Source organism: Morus notabilis, unplaced genomic scaffold (assembly GCF_000414095.1).
Source record: "Morus notabilis unplaced genomic scaffold, ASM41409v2 Scaffold78, whole genome shotgun sequence".
In the NCBI taxonomy this organism is placed as follows: domain Eukaryota; kingdom Viridiplantae; phylum Streptophyta; class Magnoliopsida; order Rosales; family Moraceae; genus Morus; species Morus notabilis.
In genome coordinates, this window is record NW_010367622.1 from 1,543,130 (window position 1) to 1,568,830 (window position 25,701).

Here is a 25,701-nt window from a genome sequence, read left to right on the forward strand (position 1 = left end):
CTTTCCTTTTTTTTTTTTTTTTTTTTTTTTTTGAAGGGTTCTTTGCTGTAGTTTAAGATGTCATTTTTGGGCATTTTCCTGTCACTAGTAACAGTGGGTTGATGTTACTATTTATTAAAAAATAAAACAAGAAAAAGAGTTGGTTGATATTGAAAGTTGGAAAATTCTTATTCTTGGTTACAGGTTATTGAGAGATTGATTCTGGAATGGTTTGGGTACAATAAATAAGGTTCATAGGCTGGTGAATGAGAACTCAGACAATGGGGTCTCAAGGTGGTGCTGTCCAAGAGCCCAAGTTGCAGGAGTCTTTGACTCGGCAAGGCTCCTTGTACAGTCTCACTCTCGATGAGGTCCAGAACCAGCTTGGTGATTTGGGGAAACCACTTGGCAGCATGAATCTCGACGAACTTCTGAAGAGCGTATGGACCGCAGAAGCTAGTCAGGGCACCGGAACGGTTGTAGATAGTTCAGGTGCTCAGGCAGGCCAGGGCACCTCTGCCTCATCCCTGCCTCGGCAAGGGAGCCTAACCTTGTTTACTGATCTTAGCAAAAAGACTGTTGATGAGGTTTGGAAGGATATTCAACAGAAAAAGAATGGCAGCCAAGAAAGGACGACAGCTCAGGAACGGCATCCTACTCTTGGCGAGATGACCCTAGAGGATTTCTTAGTGAAAGCAGGAGTGGTTGCCAAATCCCCATCGGCCCAGAAGGGTGGTGTTGCTCCTGGTTTAGGCGTTGATACAATTGCTCCAGCGCAACATGATGTTTCACAACATATTCAATGGATGCAATACCCAATCCCTTCAATGCAGCAGCCACAGCAACGTCAGCATCAACTGAACACAATGGCAGTTTTTATGCCTGGCCATGTGGCTCAGCAGCCACATCTGGATAGTGGTAATGCCATCTTGGAAGCAGCATATGAAAACCAAATGATAATGTCCCCGTCATCTTTGATGGGTACTTTATCAGATACCCAGACGCCTGGGCGGAAAAGAGTTGCTCCTGAAGATGTGGTTGAGAAAACTGTAGAGAGGAGGCAAAAGAGAATGATTAAGAATAGGGAATCAGCTGCCCGGTCGCGGGCAAGGAGACAGGTGACATTACGATTTCCACTCATGCGTTTTGCTTAATTTGTTTTGTTTGTGGCATTTTTAGATTCATTTAAGTTGTTGGGCAGGCATATACACATGAACTGGAAAATAAGGTCTCACGTCTAGAAGAGGAAAATGAAAGGCTCCGAAGACAGCAGGTTGGTTCTGCTTTTCTTATTTTAGTTTCTATATGTTTTTCTTGAAGTTGTTTGTGACTATGCTGCATCATAGCCCTATCTTCATTCTATCTTAGTCTATTTCTTGATCTATTGCCATCCAATTTGTCATATCTTGAATATTGAAGTTAAAATGCTTTGCAAATGAAACAAGATGTTAACTTCTGATTCTGAATTGGGAATTTGAACCAAGTTGATGTGTGATGCTTCTTCTTGTAAATAAGGGTTGAGGGTTCCAATGGTTTATTTTATTGATTTATCTTGACATCTGGAATGATGTTGGTTTTTATATTTCCGCATAATGTTTTTATATTGCTGCCTGCTTCTTCCGTAACACCATCTTAAGTGACTGTTTTGATGCCAATAGTTCCAGATTCTCTGAACGTTGGCAACAATGCTTAGCGCAATCACGAGGTGATAATGTCACTATTAATTTCCTTACCACATAAGATGTCAATCTAAAGCTCAAAGATAGCAATAATGATCCCATTTGAGGAATTAGTTCTTTCCAATTCTGTTAACTGCTGGACTGAGTACTCTAACTGTTGATCCTTTGCTTTCATTTGTTGCTTAACTTGCTAGACCATGATTTTCATACTTCTGGATCTTAAGCCTTTAATAACTTCACTGGGTTTTGCAATGTGGTCGATCGGTTTTCTATTTTTGTTAGCTTTCAAGATCTCGAGAAAACAAAATCCAGTTATGAAGTGAATTCACGATTTTCCTTCTTTATTTTTTTATTTTTACTTTCTGCTTTTTGTTTCTTTCATTTTGCTGAATTGGACTCTTGCTAATATCCTCTGCCAAGAATGAAGGATCAAATTTTGAGAAGTCACCAAAATATCATCAATATGAAATATGTAATATACATGGCTGCTGATGTAGAAACTAGGGGAAAAGTTGAATTGTCCTCGTGGAAATAATGGTAGTTGTCAAGTGTGATATTGTCAAGATTCGATATGCATTGTAACTTAAGTAAATTTGAAGACTTTATGTCAATGTCTTCAACGCGTAGGCAATATTGACCAAATATCAATATGCGGCACTTGAAATATAAGACTTTACAAAGACTTAAGAGATATTGCCTTGGCATGGTTGCCAAATATGGCATTTAATGAGAGCACAGAGCACATAGAACCGCAAAATGCATCTTTTTAATTTAAGTGAGAAAAAGTAAAATCTAAAGGGTTATAAATCTATCCTTGCATGCCCATCATGTTACATTGGAGCTCTAGAAAATCCTTCTTGATCGTTTTAATAGGTGAGGTGGAGGAGCATATTTGTATTCATTTGCATCTCGAAACGTACTGAGATGTTAGACTTGCATGTGCTACCTTGTTACATTTGTCAGTGCTGATGATGATTTGTCTTTCTTCCTAGTGTCAATTTGGGCTTACGCTGTGGGGAACTCATGTGATTTTGCCCCCTTCTCCTATTACCTTACTTGAGACCGATAAGCCCCCAATTCGTTTTACCTATGCTAGGCGTGCGACGGTGCGAGGCACCTGAAGTGAGTGCTGCTGTTCTGTTAGTGGAAGGGAGGGGTTATTTTGGGAAAAGTATGAGGTAGTAGGGATCTGTAGTTTTCTGTTAAAATAAAGGAACAATTTGTTACGTAGGGAGGTAGGCCATTATCTTGTGGGAGAGGGTTGGATCTATCGAAAGTCCAACATCTATCTTCTTAATTGTATTTCCTCTTTCATTTTGCTGATTAATATCAATATCAGAACCTATCAGAGACCTACAGATTTTGAAATCTTTTAGTTGAGGTTAATGGTTGTGATTGTTTCTTACCTACCTGGTTGTGGTAACTCATTCCAATTTATTGTTTAGTCAAATCTAAGCATAACATCTTTTTTGAGATAGCAGATGTTAGTTTGAAGGTTCACACCTGAGTTAAAACTTTTTAAGATCATAACTTCGGAATTGTTTATGACATTTTGCTCATTAAGATAATAACTAATTTCTTAGTCATGTCTCTGACGATGACTTGATTAGTCTTGTATTTTAGGAGAAACGTTAATGTGATGGATTTAATATTTTTGCCTATCTAGGTCATACAAATATGTTGGAAAACATTATGGTTACTAATCTTTCGAAAAAGATCCGGAGGACTTTACAATTTGACTTTAGGCAATGTAGTGAGTAAATTTACCAAAGGAAAGGGGGATGATGGTGGGAAGGTGGGTAGGTGAGACCACCATCATGTGAGTTGTGGGGTTAGGACTGCTCTTTACAAAGGCTAATTCCAAATGCGCCGTTGATCCTTTGCTTTTATCATGCATGATTTTACCAAACTCATAATGCTTTTATGAAAGATATCTGGCAACAAGACTATCTAAATAATATTACCCATATTTGAACTTTTCCAAATGCTTCCAAGGTTGCTGTTGTTGTTGGTTTTATTTATTTATTTTTTCCTACTGTTACTTACAGATTGCATATATTAATTTGTTCTGTCATCTATTAATTTTATTTACTCTTTAAATAAAATTTTCCTTGTCGTACAGGAGATGGAGAAGATGTTGCCAACTGCACCGCCTCCGGAGCCAAAGAACCAGCTTCGAAGAACAAGCTCGGCCCCATTCTGACAAGCGTTTTCCCATGTATTACTGTAACTCTCAGTGTATTGTGGTGGTTATGTCATCTAATATTAACTGGCTGAACTAGTTTGGAAGTCTCTCCTTTATTGAAGAGGATTTTCCTTTTTTTCTTTCTTTTTTTTTTTTCCAAATTTGTGGAAAGGGTTAGGAGAGGGTTTTGTGGTTGCGAGTGGTGAGGACTGCATTTGGAACTTTTCTTTTTTTTTTTTTCCTTTTTTTTTTAACGGAGCTGTGTTGATATTATGTTCTTGCTGTCTGATCTCATTAGTCTCTGGCTCACAACCAATAGGATTTTGTGTTATTTGGGGGCTGATTTTTACGGGCATACAACAGTCGTCCAAAAAAAAAAAAATTTGAGAATGTCAAGAGGTGAAAAATTCGTCACGTTGAGTGACAAGTCTTACTTTTTTTTTTTTTTTTTTCATTATTATTTCAAGGGCAAGGGAAAGATGAGCAATGGAAAGAAAACTCTACCACCATAATTAATAACATTACAACTAATCACTCAACTTCCACCTATTACAGTTTTTGTCAATAATCGTCTGGTCCTTTCAGGACCATTACTCTCGTCACTCCTCAGAACACTCCTTATAATGGTCAGGAAAAAAAAAAGAGTAAACAATAAGAATTATGGATTGGCCTAGAGGGCAGCATTTAATTTTTACCATTAATGAGTTTGCTAGTCACTTTAGAAAGCGCAAAAAATGTTTCAACTCAAACGAGGATGTGAGAGGAAGCTGGTAAATTTTTTGATCCACCATTTTTCCCAAATACAAATACCTTACAGCACAGCATATAGTTATCTTCCCCACTCTCAATGAACAACAAATTAGAGCCACAAACATGGATCGACAACAAGATTTTAAACCATTCCAAATAAGGGGGGACAATAACTTATAATCTCTTTAAACTTTTCTTTCTTGCATCTATTTTCTTCTTTTCAGCCGCCTGTGCTTTCGACAATCCACCTTCCTTTTTCTTCACAGTAACTGATGCAGCTGCTGCATCAGCAGCAGTAGACCCACCAACTCCTGTCTCCGCGGGAGGCGCAGCAGCGGGCTGCTCTGCACCATTTCCTCTGGCAGCTGTCGTAGAAGGGGCCAGCGGGGACTGCAATTGTAGTGTGGCACTTGGTGCTGTGCTCTTTTGATCCGCATTAAGTGCAGAGGCATTTGTCTGATCAACATTCAGAGCCATTGTGGACTCGGAAATGGCTCCTGTTTTGAACTTGGGTTTTGGCTTAGCATGGATTCCGGTGTAAAGCCTGCACATAAAAGGTTTAAACTTGGACTGAGTCAAGTGTTTCATGATAATGTCTTATAACTATAAATCTATTAAATTATATCTTATTGACAGTCAAACTTCTTTCCTAATATCTACCCGACCTAATACCTAATGTAAGATAATTATGGATAAAGCTAAGTAAACCCCATGGCAGGCAGAAATCCTATCTAAACTCAGATAGGATATTTTATCAAAGAACATAGTCACATGCTTACAAAAATGTACCCATTTAAGGGCTCCACACGTAAGTTGTGTTGCGTGTTCGAATTTCCCCACCCCCCAAGTAGTGCCCGAAAAAAAAAAGTGATGGCTGCACGAAGCAACATCCATTCAAAGACTCAATCTCTGACTGTATTTTCATATTCAATGCGTGTTCGAATTTCCCCACCCCCCAAGTTGTGCCGAAAAAAAAAAAGTGATGGCTGCACGAAGCAACATCCATTCAAAGACTCAATCTCTGACTGTATTTTCATATTCAATGCGCTCTAGTGAAGATTAGAGTGCGCATAATTTACTTGCCTGGCATGTCTGGCATACTCCTCATAATTTTCTAGTAACATTTTCCCAGCCTGTTCATTCAGGGCTGATTCTGGAAAAGGCTCAATCAACAAACATCTAACTACCTGTTGTCACAAAACTCAAGTCAGATATTAGAATTTATATACATATAATTAAACGTCTTATAAAAGTAGCTGAAAATACTGAGACAAAATAACTCACAATAAGAACGTGTCGTAATCCAAGACTTGGATTCCAATCTTTCTTTAGTGTGTTGACACAAATCTCACCGTTATTTGCGATATTTGGATGGAATATTTTAGTAAGAAAGTAACCTACAAAAATATGAAACATGACAAGAATGCTAAAAAATGAATACTTGCCGGGAATTAAAGTATGAACAAAGAACAAATCCAGAAGCATCTACCAATCTAGGCACCCTATAATAACCAAAACATCTCTTATATCCATACTATAAGCTACTACAGTATTAAAAAAACATAGCATTAACTAAACTCAGCTTTGCGCCCATCTCCTATTCATCACTGACGCCCATTTAAATAACAGGTGTTATATACCTTTCGGAGGAGAATGTGGAAAATCACAAGATAATAACAACTTCATTCGGAAAACACCATTTTCGTATGGAGTCCCAGCTGCAAGTTCAAGAATATTAGTGTCAAAACAATCTTAACAATCCTTTAAAAAAAAGTTGAAAGTTTTAAGACAGCAACACATGCCTGGGCCTTCAATATCAGCAAATATAATTGAAAAGTCATCATCATTCATCCCAACTTTAATGCCCTCCGGAGGGGATTCATCAAGATTTTTCAATTCCTTTGCAAGTTGCTTAATTACATTTGGCGGGAGATTCTCATTAGTTGCCTAAGAAGAAACAAAATCTTTCTAAGTAGCAGAAAAAGTCACCTTGGTAAGAGCGTTCTTAATACCACCGCGTACAACTAAACCCAGTATCCCTTTACCCACAACATTTGAACATATTTCAAAGAACCAAAAGGCCAGTGCATTATTAAAGGAAGAACTGATATAAATTGAAATTAAACTTGCAAGCACCATTTCTCATAGCTTGAACCTCGATATCCTTGAACAGTGATAGTTTTAGTGTTTTACAACAAGAAAAAATTGGGCTGAACGAGATAGAGAATTTTACCATAACCGTGAAAATAATGGAATCGTTATGCAAACACCAGTTACTGGAAGAGAATCAGTTATTAAGCAATACACGAGCCAACAATGTGGACTTGGTTGAACAAAGGCAAGAAAACTCGCTGTCACCAGATTGACCTACACAGATTGACAACTATATTACAAACCAACAAGTAAAGCTTCAGTTCCATTATTCTCTCAGAAAGGAAAATAAAAATAAAAAATAAAAATAGAAACAAATAAGCAAAAGCGAGTAAGATAAACAACTATAAGTGCCAGCACAAGTTTTCATCTAGAAGTATTTGATTCATGGTTGAACATTTTAGAAACTCAATAACATACCATGTGAGATACGTAAAGTTTCTAGAAAAGTTAAGGGGGAAGGTGGCAACTAGATTGGAAAATCAACAACTTTTAGCTGGATAAGAAGATTAGAAAGTTAAGTAACAACGGAAGACGGTACTAAACATAAAGCAAGAACGAACAAAAACAAAACAAAACAAAACAATGCAGCAAGGTTATCACGCATCAGAATCAAATATCTTGAAATGGAACACAATTCATTGTTTGTTCTATGTTTGACACCTAGAACTACAATCTGGGTTGAAGGCCAAATAATATCTAGATTCCATCACGTTCTAGAGCTTAATTACTTTGCTTCATTTTCATTTTAGAAGACAAGAAAACATCATAGATATCTAAAGAACTTGGAACCTTGATTTTTATGGGAAAACACAGACACAGATATCTAGTGTATAAGTATCACAAATAAGTTCAGAGATAAATATACTCACAATAGACACAAATTGAGACGGAAATAATAATACCAAATCGCTAAAGTGAGGGATACAACTAAGTAGGCAAAAACCAGAAACAAAAAAGGGAGAGAGAGAGATAGAGAGAGAGAAACAAACGGAACACAACGTGGTCAAAAAAGTGAAAATAAGAGTAGAAAAGGGTATAAACGATGCAGCTACAACATGTTCCAGCTTTTCAAGTTCGGAAAGAAAAACTTAAGCCCTAACAAACCAACATTAACAAAATTACTCACTCCTTTTTTGTTTCATTAGAAGAACCGCTTTCTCTCTCCCATGAGAAAAAAGAGCCTAGAGAAAGAAATCAAAGCTTATACATATAAATCTTCCCAAAAAGAAAAAAAAAAAAAAAAAAAAACCTAAATCCTCAAAAACAAGAAAAGTACCTTAAAAAGAGAAATACCCATTACAGATCAAAGTTGGAAAAAACAAAAAGAAAACCCCTAATCGCCCAAAGAATCCCACATTCCCAATTCATCAAGAAACACATACATGTCTTTAGTCATCTTTATCACAATCAAAGAACGAAAAAAGTTTCTAACTTCAGAAGCAGCAAAAAGGAGAAACCGGATCTTGCACAGCCACCAAAAATTCAAAATCGTCCAAATAATTGACAATGCAATGCGAAGAAACAAAAGAAGCAAAACCCAGATGAGAAAAATTCACCTTATCCGATTCCCATCTGTGAGAGAGAGAGAGAGAGAGAGAGAGAGACGAGTAAGAGTTTTGTGAGGAACCGATCTCCACTTGAAATAATTGAATGGTTGATTTTGAGGAGAGAGAGAGTGTTAATTTATTTTTTATTTTATTAATAATTAAAAATAAACCAGTTTTGAATAAAAATAAAATATTAGAACTGGAACGACGTGTTGGCTTACAGCATCTATAGTCATTGGATTGTGTCTTCCAAACGCACTATAACAGCGCGTAGCTACGCGCTGATCTTTTTACGGCTCTTGAATATATAAAGGGAGAAAGAGGAAAATATGTCAAGACTTGAGATGAATTAAAATTAATAAGCTAATAGTTTATATAAGTTAATAAATAGATTAAATTATTATTTTTGTCTATAACTTGTCTGATTATGAACCATAAATTGATAAGTTATTATCTATAATTGTCTATAACTTGTCTAGCTATAAACTATAACTTGAGAAGTTTGTTAATAACTTATCTAGTTATGAACCATAACTTGACAAGTTATGACCTATTAATTTTTATAACTAAAAATTGGCCTATATACTTTCTTAAGTTTTTCATATTGGCCTATTTTCTACTATTTGACCATGTTCTTTTCACTAATTCGAGTTTTGTTACAGTAAAAAGCTCTCAGAAACAGTCACATTTAACTTTTTTTTGTTACAGTAAAAAGTCCTCGCACAACATCACATCTCAACTCAAATTAAAAACTCGAATTAGCGAACCGAATGGGCCCCAATGGGCTTTTCTTTTTATATATTCATACATAGATATTGTGAAATTTAAGGGTCTTATATTTCCAAAAAATTTAGGGGCTTATATCTAAATGTACATTTTCTTTGCTTTCAATGATCAGAAATGTAAATTTTTCTTTGGTCATATTAAATGACTCATATTTTGACTAAATGAAGTGTAAAATTGATGAAAAAGAGAACTTCACTTTATAATATATCTTCACATATATATTTACAATCCTAAAATTTATAGAGAAAAATGATAGTGAAATTCTGAGCTTAGATTATTGCCTTTGGGGCTTATATATAGTCAAAATTTTATGAACTATATATGCCATTTGCTTAAAAAAAAGAAAAGAAAAATTATTTAGGCAGAATACAATGTGTGAATGATATAATACGGCTCAAAGATTATGATTAGAAAGTTGTTAGATAAGAATTGAAGGAACTTCCAGAGAACACCATTTTTTTAAAAGGAATTTTGTGGACAAACGTCTAAATATTTGAATGCTTTTAGATTTACTTATTATTTGTTAAGGAGTAAGATGTCAAAAGTGACTCAGTATGCGTTCAGGTGTTTAATATGATGATTCGTATCATAATTTGAATTATAATTCGTTAGCTTGTTATAGTATTTTCTCTCACAAAAGACATGTAAACCGAAAATAATTATGAATCATGATTCTAAATTTGTGAACTAAACATCCACAACGGTATGAGAATGTGTTATAATTCGAATTATAATTCGTGATTTGTTAGAGTATTTTTTCTCAAAAAAAATACATATATATCAAAAATAATTCTGAATATGTGTTTCTCGCTTTCACGTAAGTCAGTGCGCGTAGCTTCCTCGTGCGAGAGGAATGGCGCTTGTAACTATGTAGCAATACAAATGAAATAAAATAATAATAATAATAACAATAATAATAATAATAATAATAAAGATAAAAATAATTAAAAAGGAAGAAAGAGAAAAAGGAAATCCAGATTTGAAATGTTGGCCGACGAATTGAGGAGTTGAGTTGAGATGCGTTGAGGGAGCGGGGTGAGTGGTGACCGTTGGAAGGTCGTCTTCCCAATTAGCCGTTAGCGGTGCCAGCTATGAACCTGCCGATGTTTGGGTCCAGAAGAACATATTCCTCATTTTATTTGTTTATTTTTTTATGGAATTTATTTCTTTATTTTCTTGTTCAAATACAAAATCTTTTGGGTTTTTAACACATTTATCCCATCCACTTCTCATGTTTAGCAAATTATCTGTCAAACTTCTAATTTTAACTTATAAATTTATTACAATTAAACATTTTAGCTAACGTTTCCTATGAGATGGACAGAAATAGACATGTATCAGTCCCATGCAGAGTTCTAAAAAGGCCAAACCAACATTTTAAATTCCCTAATTATAAAATAAAATTATTAATAAAAAATTTAGAATAATTGACACAAATAGTAATTAATTATTGAGTAGGTGACAATTTAATTCATCATTTTTTTAATTTTAGCAAAACAATTCCGTCAAATTAATTATGAAAAAAACCATGTGACCCCACGCGACCTGTTTTTACGCTGAAACCAACGAATTACTCTGCTTTATTTGAGAATGTTATAAAAAAAAATTAAACAAAATTAAACAAAAAAACCCCAAATAAAATTGTCTTTACTTCCTCAAACTTTCAGACCCAAAAATGAAAACCCTAATCATTCATACTCAAACACAGTAGTGCTATGTTCTAGTAATTAATCCATCGAATTGCAGAATGATTAAGGAAAATGAGAAAACATCTTCCACATTCAAACGTTGTTTTGAATCTTCTGAAAAAATCGATGTTCTAAGAAACACGGATCTTCTAAAAAAAAAAATCACCCCTTAGCCTCGCACCTCTCTCTTGCTCGTAGCCGCCAAGATCTGGGCGTACCCTATTGCTGAGATCGTCGCGGATTCTCTGCCGCCCAGCCCTCGTTCTACCATCCCTTCGCACAAAGCAGATCAGGGATCCTCAGTTGCCTCTTCTCACGAAGCAACCCAGATCGGCTTCTGTCGCCCTTCTCACGAAGCAACCCAAATCGGCTTCTTAGCTAGCACCTAGATCCGCGACTTCACGACTCGTTTCGCCGCTGCCGCTTCAGATCGCCGCAGGATACCACCATGAACTGTCTTTCATGTCGTAGATCTGGGTCTTTTCATTCTGATTTTTTTTTCCTTTGGGTAGAAAAGAAATTCATTAAAGGAATAAAAGAAGATAGAGAGGACTGCATTGGCTGCAACAAGAACGCAACAAGGGGGGAAAAATCCCAAGAGACAAAGCCTCCAAAAAGAAAACAATTGAACAAAGTGATTTGTGATTTTTCATCTGATTGTTTTCTTTTTTTTTTCCCCATTTCAGGAGTTTTTTAATTTTAATTTCTATTATATCATAAATTATTATTATTTTACTAAAATGCCCTTTTATATTAGATCACATGTTTTGCACTTGAGACATTTCAGGTCCGTTTAGTTCAATGATTTAAGTTTTTAATTCGAATTGAAATGTAATTTTATGTGAAATTTTTTACTGTAGTAAAAAAATTAGATGTGACTGTTTCTGAGAGTTTTTTACTGTAACAAAACTCAAATTCTAAATTCAAATCAGTAAAATAAACGATATGAAACTTAACAGACTTTAACAAAAAGTACTTAATTGCACTATTTTAAAGACGTTGGAGATTATTTTGTGAAAATTAAATTGTCACGTACTCAATAAATTTGCTAATTACCCAAAAATTTAAACTAATCTCAACCATTTATGTTTTGTTCTTTTAATCTAAACCATACATCTAACATATTAAAACCCTTGTAGCCCCTCCTCTCTTATTCTTCCTCCATTTCTGATACTTGCGGCCACCGCGACATTCCTTGTCACCATTTTTATAGAGCCCAGCCATGACCTTCTTTGTCAAGCCATAGACGGAGAAGGACGTGAAGGAAGGTTGATCGCAATCGTTCGAGTCCTCCGACTAGTTGCTAGTCATGGAGAGGAGCTTGACTCACTTCCTTGAGAGTTGCCTTCTACAACCCCTCTTAAGCTAGTAGGTTGTTAATCAAACTATTCATATCAAGCCAAACTAGAAAGGGCTACTTCTTGTACAGTTTTCTCAATTTAATAAAAAATTAATCGACAAAAATCATAGGCAGCAACATGTACTTCAAATTTTCATGATAAAACTCTTAAAAAAACGGAAATGAAAATGATTTTTTAGTTTAATGTAAAATAATATTTGGCGTAATAAAGATAAAAAACGGAAATGAAAATGATTTTTTAGTTTAATATAAAATGAGAGATAAATGAAAAACGACTTTTAGTCATTTTTTCATTTTTTATTTTCTTTTCTCCTCTCCAGCAGGGAGAGAGAAAGAGAGACATTAATAGATTTTTTACACTGAAAATAATCTCTTGATAAAATTACTAAATGCATTTTTAAAAATGATTTCTGTCTGAGATTGAAAACGTTTTCATTTTCATTTTCATACAAAAAATAAAATCATTTTAGAATAAGTTCCAAACGCGCCCTACAAAACTCAATAATAATTCTTCAAAGCATGATACAACTATAATAGTTTTTACCACTTATTCGTAAAATGTAAAATATAACTCTCTAAACCATATCATCACATATCATGGGACTTCAAGAACTTGTACTCAATCAACCTTTTATGAAGCCTAATCGTTAAGATGGTAAGAATAGTGTCCTAAAAACTTTTGATGTAATATGATATTTATTATTTATTTAATAAAAGAGATTTTTTATTATTTTACGTGCATGTATTATTGAATATTTTAAGAATATCATAAAAAATTTTATGATTATTTATGTAATCTTAAATATTATATATAAGCGTTAAATATAAGAGAATGATATTTAAGGATAATAATTGTAACATCCTCCTTTTAAAACATAACTATTATAAGGATAATTAAAATTTTACACAACACTACTAAATACATATTACATAAAAATCCGTACAAATTTTAACTTTTTGTTACATAATATATTTCATAAAATTCATATTATGGACTCATAAATAAATGCTCGTTATTTTTAAAAATAAATTATAGAACCTTTGAAAACTCTCTCTCTGTATGTATGTTCTATATGTACTAACACATCAACTTCACACCTTGTTCATCCTCCAGTTTAATTCAATGTTCTTTTTCCTTTACCTACAACATAAGTATAATTAAATTGATGAGCTAACACTCAGTAAGTAAAGTCGTTATCCCATATAAAAGTTAAAAACTCATTTATGGTCATGATTTACTTCATTTTTCTTCTCTTAGGGCTTTGGTGAATACTGCTTGCGACACTTTAACATCTTTTATTGCCAACTGTTGGCTTAATAACTTTTATTGAGCTCTGCACTCTTATGAAGGCACATAGTCTTGAAATATCTCTGAATAATTACTTAGGTCAGTATCTCCTGATGTCTTATTAATAAACTTTAAATTTTCTCTTACATAAAATGAGTGCAATGCTTTAAACATAACAAATATGAAGATACTTGATATTCCTTTGAATAAATTAAAAGTTATAATCAAACATAGCAAATATGAAAATGACTTTCAAAATATAACTTTTGTTGTAAGTGAGAGCTTTACTTACCTTATTTCGGCTGCCTGTAGGAAAATGCATTCCTAACAATATTAATAATACTATATTAGTAACATAGTATTTGATATAATAACTAAACATATGGTACTGTTATTTCATCATTACTATCCATAAATATTTTCCGTCATATTATTCTTTAAGTCTAGTCTCTTTCTGGTCATTAAGTCCTTGGTCCAGAGTTTATAAACTTCTAATGTACATTACTATTCATGAGTACGAACTCTACTATTCAAGCATACGTATACGTATGGAACCGCCCTAGTAATTTGAGAATGGTGCTGATTGGGTTAATTCCTAGGAAAGATTGCACATTTCGCCTTAGTCATGTTAACAAAGAACAAGGCCAAACAGCCTCCTTAAACAGAATTACTTGTCTAAGTAAGTTCCCAGGAAAAGCTAGAGGGGTCACGACGGTCCCACTTAAAATCCAGTCTTTTTAGACAGAACCTACTTACACAGTACACATCCACACAACTACACTACAGACCACGTTACGATGCAAATACACATAAATGATTACTATTCACCCTTACACTATTCACATACGAGCACTATTTAGAATACTATTCATGTATACGATAATAGGGCATTATAATGACTTATAATGAATTATTTACCTTAGCGGTATCGTAGTAAAATAAACTATATAACATAAATAGTAGTGAGATTAGAACTCGTACCTTATTAGTAGAATTTCGACCTTTGAATTCTAGAGTTGGAACCACCAAGAAGTATTTGAGAGAGAGGAGAAATAATTTTCAATCTGAAATTCTGGGGTAAGAAAAAACTAAAATTTAAGAGCTTATTTATAGGAAAATTCTAAGTTACTACGCAATTCCTATGTATGATAAAATTTTATTTTTAAATAGTAACTTTTTATTAAAATAAGATATTTAAATAATATTGTTTAACTATTTGTACCTACTCCCTTGTCTTTCTTATCGTCAATCTTTCATTCTTTTTTTTATTCTTCGCTGAGCTAAAAGCTTTTGAAGTAGCTATATATATAAATTGTCTCTATTTTGAAAAGTGTCATATTAGAATGGTAGTTGTATAATTCTGTATAAATTATGTATATTTACATGTAAATCGTATATATTTACATGTAAAGTCGTGTATGTTAAATTATAAAAAACGACAATGTATATTAATCCTCAAAACATGTATTTTTTTATAGCAATTAGTGAACACATAGCATAAAAATATGTATATTGGTTGATTTATTGTATTTCATGTTAAATATACACGAATTACATGTAAATATACACAATTTACATGTAAATATACATGATTTATGTAGAAATATACACCTGCCGTTCTAATCAGACACTTGAAAAAGTGTCTGACTGGAGACCTTACCTATATATATATATATGTAAAGTCTCCAGTCTGGCACCGAACTGTGTATTTTTTTCTTTAAAATATGTATATTTCTTTTTTAAAATTTATATATTTTCTCTTAAAACATGTATATATTGTATATTTTACCATTAAAGGAAATGTACATGTTTTAAGAGTAAATATACACATTTTAAAGAAGAAATATACATGTTTTATAGAGAAATAAACAAGTGCCACTCCAGTCCGGATACCGGACTGAAGACAATTCCTATATATATATATATATATATATATATTCTTAAGTGAAATAGGTTTATCTGATAGACCTAATGAGTTTCTCCTTTATACTCATCTTTTTCGACTTCTGATTTTCTCATCATATTTCTTGACTTACATTTGAGGACAATACATTTTCTATCAAATCATCTTGGTCTATAATTAGTTATTTCTAAAATACCCTTTTTTCTTAAAATTAAGAGCCCGTTTGGTTGGAGGATTTGTTCTCTGATTCGAATCATGGTTCATGGTTCGCTACAGTATTTTCTCTCCCAAAAAATACACATAAATCGAAAATAGTTCTAATCCATGAACCAAACGGGTTCTAATACTTCAGGCTATCAAACTTGAATTCTGACTTCACTACTAAATTCTTAATATTCCTTAATGCATTTTTCATAATTTTTCATCGACTGATTGTTGAAAATGGTGTCGTAGAAGCATGACATATAATAGGATATTTATTATTTATTTAATAAAAGAGTCTATTCATTATCTTTTATACATATATATTAATGAATATTTTAAGAATATTAGTGAAAATTCTGTGATTATTTATGTGATCTTAAACATTGTATATAACTGTTATATGCGAGATAATAATATTTAAGGATAATAATCAAAATGATGTTTGTAATGAATTTAATTAAAAATCAGAATCTTTAATTAAAACATTACTAATACATGTCATTCTCATTTAGAATGAAACGGTGTTATCCGCACAATTAATATGCTGAGATATTAAATGAATGTATTACGCATAGTGCTGAAACTTTAGACGGGTCGCCCGCGACCACCGAAAAGTCTAAATTTTTGTCCGATTACTGAACCTGAACTGCCTGAAAATTCGGGCTGCCCGACCCGACTGGAATTTCTTCTTGGACGGACTGAAAATTCGGGCTGCCTGAAAATAAATCGACAAAAATCATAGGCAGCGAAATATATACTTAAAAATTTCATGATAAAACTCTTAAGAAAAACTACAAAACTCATTAATAAGTCTTCAAAACATGATACAACTACAAAATCTTTTACCACTTATTCGTAAAACTTAAAATATAACTTCCTAAACCATATCATCACATGTCATGGGACTTCAAAATCTTGTGCTCATTCAACCTTTTACTAAGCCTAATCATCAAGATGACTAATCTACACCACATGAACTGTAATGAGCTAACACTCTGATTTGGGGATTAGGGTTAGGATTTTTTTCTTGCACAGATTTGGGGATTTTTTGTGATCAATCTGTAATATTAATTAATTTATATAATTTTTTGAATCTGGTCAATACAAATATGGTAAATACGATATTTACCAATTGTTAGAGCCGATTATCAGATTTTCAGATAAATATAGTAAATACAGTATTTACCAGTAAATACCGTATTTACCGGTAAATACAGTATTAAACGGTCGCTGGGGTCAGTGGTCGAATTTTCAGATAAATATGATATTTACTGGTAAATACGGTATTTACTGATAAATACAATATTTACTAGTAAATACGATATTTACTGGTAAATATCGTATTTACTGATAAATATGGTATTTACTAATAAATACGGTATTTATTTGTAAATACGATATTTACTTGTAAATACAACGTTAAATGGTCACTGGAGTCGGTGGTAGACTTTTCAGGTAAATATGATATTTACTAGTAAATACGGTATTAAATGGTAAATACAGTTTTTATCATAAATACAGTGTTAACGGTCACCGGAAAACAGTCACTGAAAAACGGTCACAGGTTGCCAGAAAATGGTATCTGGTCGCCGGCACGACTACCGGTCTCGGGCATAGTAGACTTGACTATAATCTACCTATTTTAAAAAATATGCTATAATTTACTATATTTAAAAAAAAATAGATGTTTTGGGGGGAGAAGTGAGGTGGAAAAGGATGTTTAGGAGTATTTTTGAGTTTTTAGTAATATTTAAAATTAAAATATCAAATTATGCTATAATTTACTATTTTTAAAAAAATATGTTATAATGTAATAATCACTTTACTAATTATGCTATGTCCCTCCTTATCCCATTTTTAATTTAGAATTTATTTAAATAAAAAAGTATTTAAAACCACACCATAAGACGTTACGCATCTAAAAATATTTTACATTTAACAAGATATTCAATTTTAATGCACATTAATTGTCATGAATTTTTTCATCAACTTTCTAATTCATTCTAACTGTCAGATCAATATTTAACGGGTAAAATAATAATATTCATCGATGAATAAATACTGGAGTAGTCATTAGAACCACACCATATAATAAAAAATATAGGGCATAAAATAATAACTCTCAAATTAGATTTTGGAGTATAAAATGTATGGCTCAAGAGAGACTTCATTTGAAGTATTTAATTTATAATTTATTTAAATAAAAAAGTATTTAAAATGTCACATCAACAAGTAAATAAGACGTTACGCATCTAAAAATATTTTACATTTAACAAGATATTCAATTTTAATGCACATTAATTGTCATGAATTTTTTCATCAACTTTCTAATTCATTCTAACTGTCGGATCAATATTTAACGGGTAAAATAATAATATTCACTGATGAATAAATACTGGAGTAGTCATTAGAACCACACCATATAATAAAAAATATATGGCATAAAATAATAACTCTCAAATTAGATTTTGGAGTATAAAATGTATGGCTCAAGAGAGACTTCATTTGAAGTATTTAATTTATAATTTATTTAAATAAAAAAGTATTTAAAATGTCACATCAACAAGTAAATAAGACGTTACGCATCTAAAAATATTTTACATTTAACAAGATTTTCAATTTTAATGCTCATTAACCGTCATGAATTTTTTCGTCAACTTTCTAATTCATTCTAACTGTTGGATCAATATTCAACGGGTAAAACAGTAATATTCACCGATAAATAAATACTGAAATAGACATTAAAATCACACCATATAATAAAAATATAGGGCATAAAATAATAACTCTCAAATTAGATTTTGGAGTATAAAATGCATGGCTCAAGAGAGACTTCATTTGAGCCCCCCCGGGCGCTTTTTTTTTTTTTTGGATGGAAAATCCTTTGCTAATTAGCAAGACAATTTAGTTTAGATATAAAAATAAATAAATAAATAAACTGTCTTTTGACTCTTTGCAGCAGAGAACACCAAAAAGATGTGCACGTGCATCACCAACCAACCAAACTACTAAACCAACGACGGGTAGTTAGTGGCCTTTCGTCGCTAGAAGGCTAGTCTGGGAATTTGACTTGTAGGTTTTTGCTGAAAACTTATTGCAGTAGGTAGGTACAAATTGTTCGGTACAAAAAGACCCACGTCTTCGTTTTGCTCTCTAATTTAGAAAAAAGGTCCAAAAATATGGAGAACCAAAATGAGAAGAAGATGAAGATACTTTGTCTCCATGGCTTCAGAACAAGTGGGAGTTTCCTGCAAAAGCAAATAAGCAAATGGGATCCTTCAATCTTTGCTCACTTTCAATTGGTATGTTGTGTCTTTATACTGCAGAAACCAGTATTAATTGATTCTGATATTTACATACACATAAACAGCCTAGTGAATTTTCGATGTATTTTTTTGTTATTATCAATTTTGGGTACTTTCTTGGCGATTTCATCCACAAACTGTTTGGTGATAAAGATTTTCACTTTAGGATTGAGGCAATAGCAATGCTAAATGTCCAAACGCCCGTCGGGCAAATCAGCATTTTTCTTGAGACAAAGATCACGTGTGTATAGTAGCGCTGGGAAAAATACTGCACAAGCACTAGTCTTTAGAAAATAGAAATTTTTGTTTCGTTGATTCGAGTTTTTAATTTGGGTTGAAATGTGATTATATTTTAGAATTTTTTATTGTAATAAAACTCAAATCGATAAAATAAACGAGGTCGTATAAAAAACTATTTATTTTATATACTTTTTATTTTGATACGACTTTAACCAAATTCAAAGACTAAAAAAAATAAAAAGTGCACTACCGAACCCTACAATGCAAAGACTCATAGAAAATTACTATTTCCTCAGGCCATGGGAGAAATTACCGACCAATCAATAGAAACCCAATGCAGTTTAATGAGGATTAAGCATAACATGAAAGAAAGGTCTGCACATTAACTTAAAAACCATATGATGTGTGTTGGGACTAACATCTCTGTTTGGTAGAGGGATTCGTTCCCTGATTCGAATCATGATTCATGATTCGCTACAGTATTTTCTCTCACAAAAAATTCACGTAAATAAAAAATGATTCGAATCACATGGTTTGAATCCTCCAACCAAACGTACCCAACTCGATTTAACCTAACAATATGCGAATCCAATTGTTTTAATCATGATTTGGGTAACACCACTTGCAGGACTTTCCAGATGGTATATTCCCTGCCCAAGGAAAATCTGATATAGAAGGAATCTTTCCACCACCTTACTTTGAGTGGTTCCAATTCGCCAAGGTAACACTTTCCCGACCTCTTGTTTGAAAAATTATCAATTTTGTTTAACCTTAGGCTTTAGATACTCACAACGTTTAGCAAGAAAAAAAAAATGTAAAGGAAGAAAGTTGTCTTTTCTTTTAACTGATTAGGTATCATAAGAAGGGAAAGATGATTTAAAAAATTATTTATTTTGTTAGTTAATTAAGACTACTTTAGCTGTCTGAAATGAATCCAAAAGGGTAAAAGTCTTCATGTAAATAGTAACAAGTTGTCTCTTAGCAAATAATAATAATAATAACAATAACAGGTTGTCTCTAAAAAATTTGTCTACTTTTTTTCCTAAAAAAAAAAAATTGTATACTTTTTGGATGGATAAAAAAATAATGGGACCATGTCTCCTTTTTATCTTCTCAGTCCTTGATCATCTATTTTTACTTTCATTCCTACATTTTTTTTTTTCAAAAATATCTCAATCTTATTATGTACAACCTGCAGGACTTCACTGAGTACATGAACTTGGATGAATGCGTATCTTATTTATGTGACTACATCACAAGCAATGGTCCTTATGACGGTTTGCTTGGCTTCTCTCAGGTATTATTTATGCATTCCTTTTGTGCTAAAAACAGAGTAATGCCATATCTAAACGATATAATGCCGTATCTTTTTTTCCTAACAATTTTTTTTCTTTTCTTCTTTTTGGAAATTGAATTCTCCTTTGTGCACTCATTTGAGTAGCTTGTCAACTGCACTACACTAAAAATGATTCTAAGGCATCCATAATTAATAGAAATGTAGGGCGCGTCTTTTTTTTTGTTGCTCCGTTGCCCACTTTTTATTAGTGGGCGGTGTTCAACGACACCACTGTGTCATAGCATTGTTGTATAAAAACATACAAGTTTGAGTCTAGAAAAAATACTGCCCAATTAGTCTGTCTATGATCAGTGCATGATCAATGGTTTAATCATCTATTTTTTTAAACAGGGTGCAACACTAGCAGCGCTTTTGCTGGGTTACCAAGCGCAAGTGAGTTAGTCTTTGGTCTTTCTTTCCTATTTCTTTAAGTATTGCTTATAGAAATACACACAAACATGTATATTTGTATGTATGAGAGATAAATGATGTTGGAAATACAGGGAAAGGTGTTGAAGGAGCACCCACCATTGAAATTCTTTGTGTCAATATCTGGATCAAAGTTCAGAACCCCAGCAATATGTGATGTTGCCTACAAAGACCCCATAAAGGTAAAATCAATCCACTTAATTGGAGCCAAGGATTGGTTGAAACTTCCCTCTCAGGAGCTTGCCACTTCCTTTGACAATCCTCTAATTATAAGGCACCCACAGGGCCATACTGTCCCAAGATTAGGTACACACTCTCTCTCTCTCTCTCTCTCTCTCTCTCTCTGCCCGGATTGTGATTAATACGTAACATAACATTTTGTGTACAAAAATGATTTTGCAAGGTGTAACCATGAGGAATTTACTTATCGCAAAATTTAGCGTTTTTCTTATTTTAAAGTCATTGGTATAGGGAATAAAATGTCACGTTATACCCTTACTTATATATGGTACGGTATATGACCGATCCTTCACAAAGAACGTATATGTGCGTACATATGTATGTTTGAATCATTTATGCCCTGGCTGTACTGATTTATTGGGCTTATAAACAGATGATGAAGCCGTTAAGCAGTTAAGACGCTGGACTGAAGAAATCCTCCATTGCAAGAACAATGGTACTACTATAGCTGACAATCATGAAAAGGAAAACGGTGAACCAAAAGAAGATGGGGAACAAACGAAGTATTCAAAAGTGCCAAATAACAATCATGAAATGGAAAATGGTGAACCAAAAGAAGATGGTTTGCTTTGAGCAAAGCAAACATTGAAAAATTAAGGACAAAAGTCCCAGTTGTGAAGAAGATAAATAAGAGAGAAGTGGAGGAAGACTAAGCACAATAATGAATGAAGAGTGGCTGATTAATTAATCGAGATTGAATAGACTACTATTACTGTTATTTATACTTTTTTCTGTTTTTCGTTAATGCAGATTGCCTTATCAGAGCTTGTGGTTTTTTCTTTTGGCTCATGTTAGAAGCATGAAGCTTAGTTTAAATCTCAATTTGATAAAAAAAAAAAAAAAAAAAAAAAAAAAAAGATGTTAGTTTAATATTTAACATCATATGATTATGTAAAGGGAAAAGGCCAAACATGTTCAATTTTCAGCAGCCATTTTAGAGTAAAGTGTTCTGTTTTGAAACGTATAACTCCTCAAATAAATAAATAAAGGTGTTATAACGCCTCAATATTTCATCATTATTATCTACAGATTAAATATACGTTTAGTAATAAACCAGATGCTATTATGTAAAAATTAAATGCATTGCGGTCCTCATAGCATTTATATTGTCTATTTAATATGCTTAATTACTAATTTCTTTCTGGTATCTATATCAATTCTCTTAATTATTTTATTTATTTCACGCCTCAATTATTTCTTTTTCCTTATTCACTACATTGCATTGTTTCGGTACAATTTTAATTGGTGGTATCCGTCATGCCATTGATGACCCTACATAAATAAATATCCAAAGACAAGCATGCAAATGTAACTCACCAATTAGTATTCATTTGCTTAATTACTTTGATTAATGTTAATGATCCGTCATAATGATCCATTCGTCATTTTACACTGACGACAGGTGTCAAGTATTAAGGTCTTGAATGGTGCAAAACCATAATACCAAGGAACAACTTATGTCTTCTAAATTGGTCATACTTTTAAAACACAAAATTCATACGAATATCCGACCTATCACAATATTTTTTTTACTATTATTATTACATTTAATCTCGTTTATTTTACAAATTTGAATTTTTAATTCAAGTTGAAAAGTAATTTTATGTGAGAACTTTTAACTGTAGTAAAAAAATTAAATGTAATTTTTTATGAGAGCTTTTTACTGTAATAAAATTAAAATTAAAAACTCAAATCGGTAAATAAATGAAACCTAATATCAAAACTTTTATATATATATATATATATATTTTTTTTTTTTATGCAAACAACAATCAATACTTGCTGGTGAATGCAACACAAACCATGTGTTTGGAAGCACTGAGTGGTTTTTTGTTTCTTAATTTTGAGTTTTTTTTTTTTTTTTTTTTGACATATTACATGGATGTCTCCTAAACTATAAACCTTATAATAAAATGCTTCTAAACCTTAATTTGCAACATAAAAATTTTACAAATTTTCTCCTGTTTTAAAATTTTAACAAAAATGACACGTGGCATCACCTGCAATAAGAGTTGTCGAGTTGAAAGTGCAATTACAATTGCACACTTAGTTTAAGAATTATTTTCATTATCGTCCATATTAAGAAAATGACAAGAAAAAAAGAGATTAAATAAGAAAAAGACTAGGGAAGCCATGTTCGATACTTCCCAAATTTATTCATGAAGCCATGGGTGCTTTCCATTTTTCATCTTCTTTGCTTGTTTGATAGTGCTTTGATTTGCATCAAAGAGAAAAAAGTTATTGCTGATTTAAATCTCCATGTCCCATTATTGCATAAACGAAGAAACACATGACCAAAATATCATCCATGGATTGGATTTGTGAAGAAACAACCTGCAGATTCCTAAGACGAGCCCAAAGAGAACAGATTCAAAAGAGAACCCAAAGCTCCGATCGCCAAGCTTCTTCCCTCCAATCGTAGGACTAGGACCCAAACTCGGGACGAATCTTTGCTTGATCAGGTCGTGGACCCTGTCGCATTTGGAGAGCCGAACCACAGCGCCGCTAAAGGAGAAGATGCCATCGGTTTGCTCACCGGAGATTTGGCTTTCGCAATCAGACCGACAACCCCCGCAAGCCCATCTACCCCACGCAACCCCAAACGCCGTCGAGATCCCTTTCGGCGACTCATACCCCACGCAACCCCAAACGCCGTCGAGATCCCTTTCGGCGACTCACCGCCTCTGGCGCACAAAAACGGTGATGGTTGAGATTTTTTCTCTTTTTTTTTTCCCCTGGTTTAGCTTTTGCTATAGCCTATAAGTTATTTTTTACTGAAAATCTTTTCGTTTTCTTTGTTTTGAGTTTTTTTACTCAAACAATTAGATTAAATTGACTAAAATGCCCTTAATTCCGTTAAAGCTTTAACATAAGAGGAAATTTGGCAAGACTTCTAAAGTATGGGGAACGGACATTATAAATTGAAATTTTAAAAGTATTTTGTGACAAAATTTTAAAAATTTATAGTATTTTGCGACAAAATTTTAAAAGTTTTTTGTGGGTGTTTTGATTTGAATTGTTAAGGGGTCGTTGACTGTAAAAGATTGTGTACTGATTGGCCTAATAGTATATGTAAAATTTTGAGTTTGTTAATAATATGTAAATCTAATTTTTGAGCGTGGGTAGAGTGCATTTTACTGGTTTGAAAAAAAAAATGATAAAGTTATGTTGTAATTGAACCATTGCAGCACACAAAATTACACCGGATTCAAACAATTGTTACGTTTCTCATCACAAAAACGTTGCCATTTTGATTTAGGGGATGTTTAATTAGAGGATTCAAATCATGATTTATGGTTCGCTACAGTATTTTCTCTCACAAAAAATACACATGAATCAAAAATGGTTCTAATCACATGATTTTAATCTATGAACCAAACGTCTCTTTAATAAGATGATACGAAAAATAAATTATTACAACTATGCCAAGTCATATAACCATCCCAACTTGCTATATCAGGTTGTCCACATAAAAAATAAATAAATAATTCAATAACAATTAATTAGACCTATCATTATAGTATCAATAATAATTCATTAGCCTGCTAACTCTTTGCCTCATATAGGCTAAACCATCCAGCCGGCTGGATGGAATCGAATTTTTATATATGTATATATATATATCGAATCAAAACGTCCTTTTATTTTCAACCGCTGAGATCAAGTGGACGCATGAGATTGAATTGAGGGCAGAACATATTTTTGGTAATCGTGTCAGAATTGCACCGGTTCTAATTTCACACAAAAGGAGTTATTGGCTTAGTTTGGTATTACTTTTCTCTCTCAAAATCAGTTTCTGCTTATAGCAGAAGTTGATTTTAGTGTTTGATAGATCTACTCAAAAGTACTTTTTAAAATTTTTTTAAGAATCTATAACCAAAATCAGAAATAGTCTAAAGATAATTTTAACTTTTAGATTGTACGAGAATCAACATAATACAATTAATAAAATTTTCATAATTTCCATAGTACCAAACTAAGCTATTGGCATCATGGCTGGGGAAGATTTTTGTTGCTCCAGTGATGTTAGTAATAAAAAATTAAAAAAATTAAAAATTTAAAACATTCACGTCAGTTTAGCATTGCTCTGTTGTTAAAAAAATTTATTGTTACTCTGTTGTTAATAATAAGTTATTGTGACCATAAACATACATGTGTTTAGTACATATTTTTACAAAAGTGCGATGAATATTAGAAGTAAAAATTTAGGTGTTTGATAAATTGTGTATGAAATTACTATGGAGATGTATAATGACGTAAGTAGGCATACTTTAGCACATAAATATAGATAGTTTTATTTCTATTTTTATGGTAAATATTCAAAATATAAAAGATATAATTTTAATTTATTAATTAAAATATTTCTTAAAAACAAATTATTTTTCTTGATGGGGAAAAATTATTCATCTACTAATTTTTTTATTTATTGTTGTTATTTTAAACATTTTGATAATTAATAAAAATATTGGAATAAAAATTTAGTGAACAACTATTTTAAAAATATACGTTTTTTAATTTAATATGGAAAAAGTAAAATAAGTAGATTGAGAAATAAGTTTTATTATTAAGGTTATTTTTATAAATTTAGACAATAGCAGTAAGAGTTGCTGTGTAAAAGGAACCCCTGA

The 25,701-nt window shown here is 32.6% G+C and overlaps 3 protein-coding genes across 3 annotated transcripts in view; 2 read left to right on the forward strand and 1 right to left on the reverse strand.

The window, feature by feature from the left end:
• Positions 1–4,270, forward strand: part of LOC21410569 (ABSCISIC ACID-INSENSITIVE 5-like protein 2) — a 5,243-nt gene extending 973 nt beyond the window's left edge. The window contains exons 2-4 of the mRNA XM_024175403.1: positions 184–1,097; positions 1,181–1,252; positions 3,781–4,270. Of these exons, the coding sequence (XP_024031171.1) occupies positions 246–1,097; positions 1,181–1,252; positions 3,781–3,861 (1,005 nt within the window). The 5' untranslated portion in view covers positions 184–245 and the 3' untranslated portion in view covers positions 3,862–4,270. The remainder of the gene's footprint in view (positions 1–183; positions 1,098–1,180; positions 1,253–3,780) is intronic.
• Positions 4,271–4,488: 218 nt separating this feature from the next.
• Positions 4,489–8,379, reverse strand: LOC21410570 (ubiquitin-conjugating enzyme E2 22). Its single transcript, XM_024175418.1, has 7 exons — positions 8,304–8,379; positions 6,827–6,960; positions 6,396–6,540; positions 6,234–6,311; positions 5,878–5,990; positions 5,677–5,780; positions 4,489–5,137 (listed from the first exon to the last, which is right to left on the reverse strand). The coding sequence occupies exons 2-7, from the start codon at positions 6,827–6,829 to the stop codon at positions 4,768–4,770; spliced, it is 813 nt and encodes a 270-aa protein (XP_024031186.1). The 5' UTR covers positions 6,830–6,960; positions 8,304–8,379; the 3' UTR covers positions 4,489–4,767.
• Positions 8,380–18,655: 10,276 nt separating this feature from the next.
• Positions 18,656–21,847, forward strand: LOC21410571 (dihydrofolate reductase). The gene is made up of 6 exons (XM_010113011.2): positions 18,656–18,825; positions 19,697–19,789; positions 20,267–20,365; positions 20,756–20,797; positions 20,908–21,139; positions 21,447–21,847. Exons 1-6 carry the CDS (start codon positions 18,703–18,705, stop codon positions 21,644–21,646), a joined length of 789 nt encoding a protein of 262 aa, XP_010111313.1. The 5' UTR covers positions 18,656–18,702; the 3' UTR covers positions 21,647–21,847.
• Positions 21,848–25,701: the final 3,854 nt, after the last annotated feature.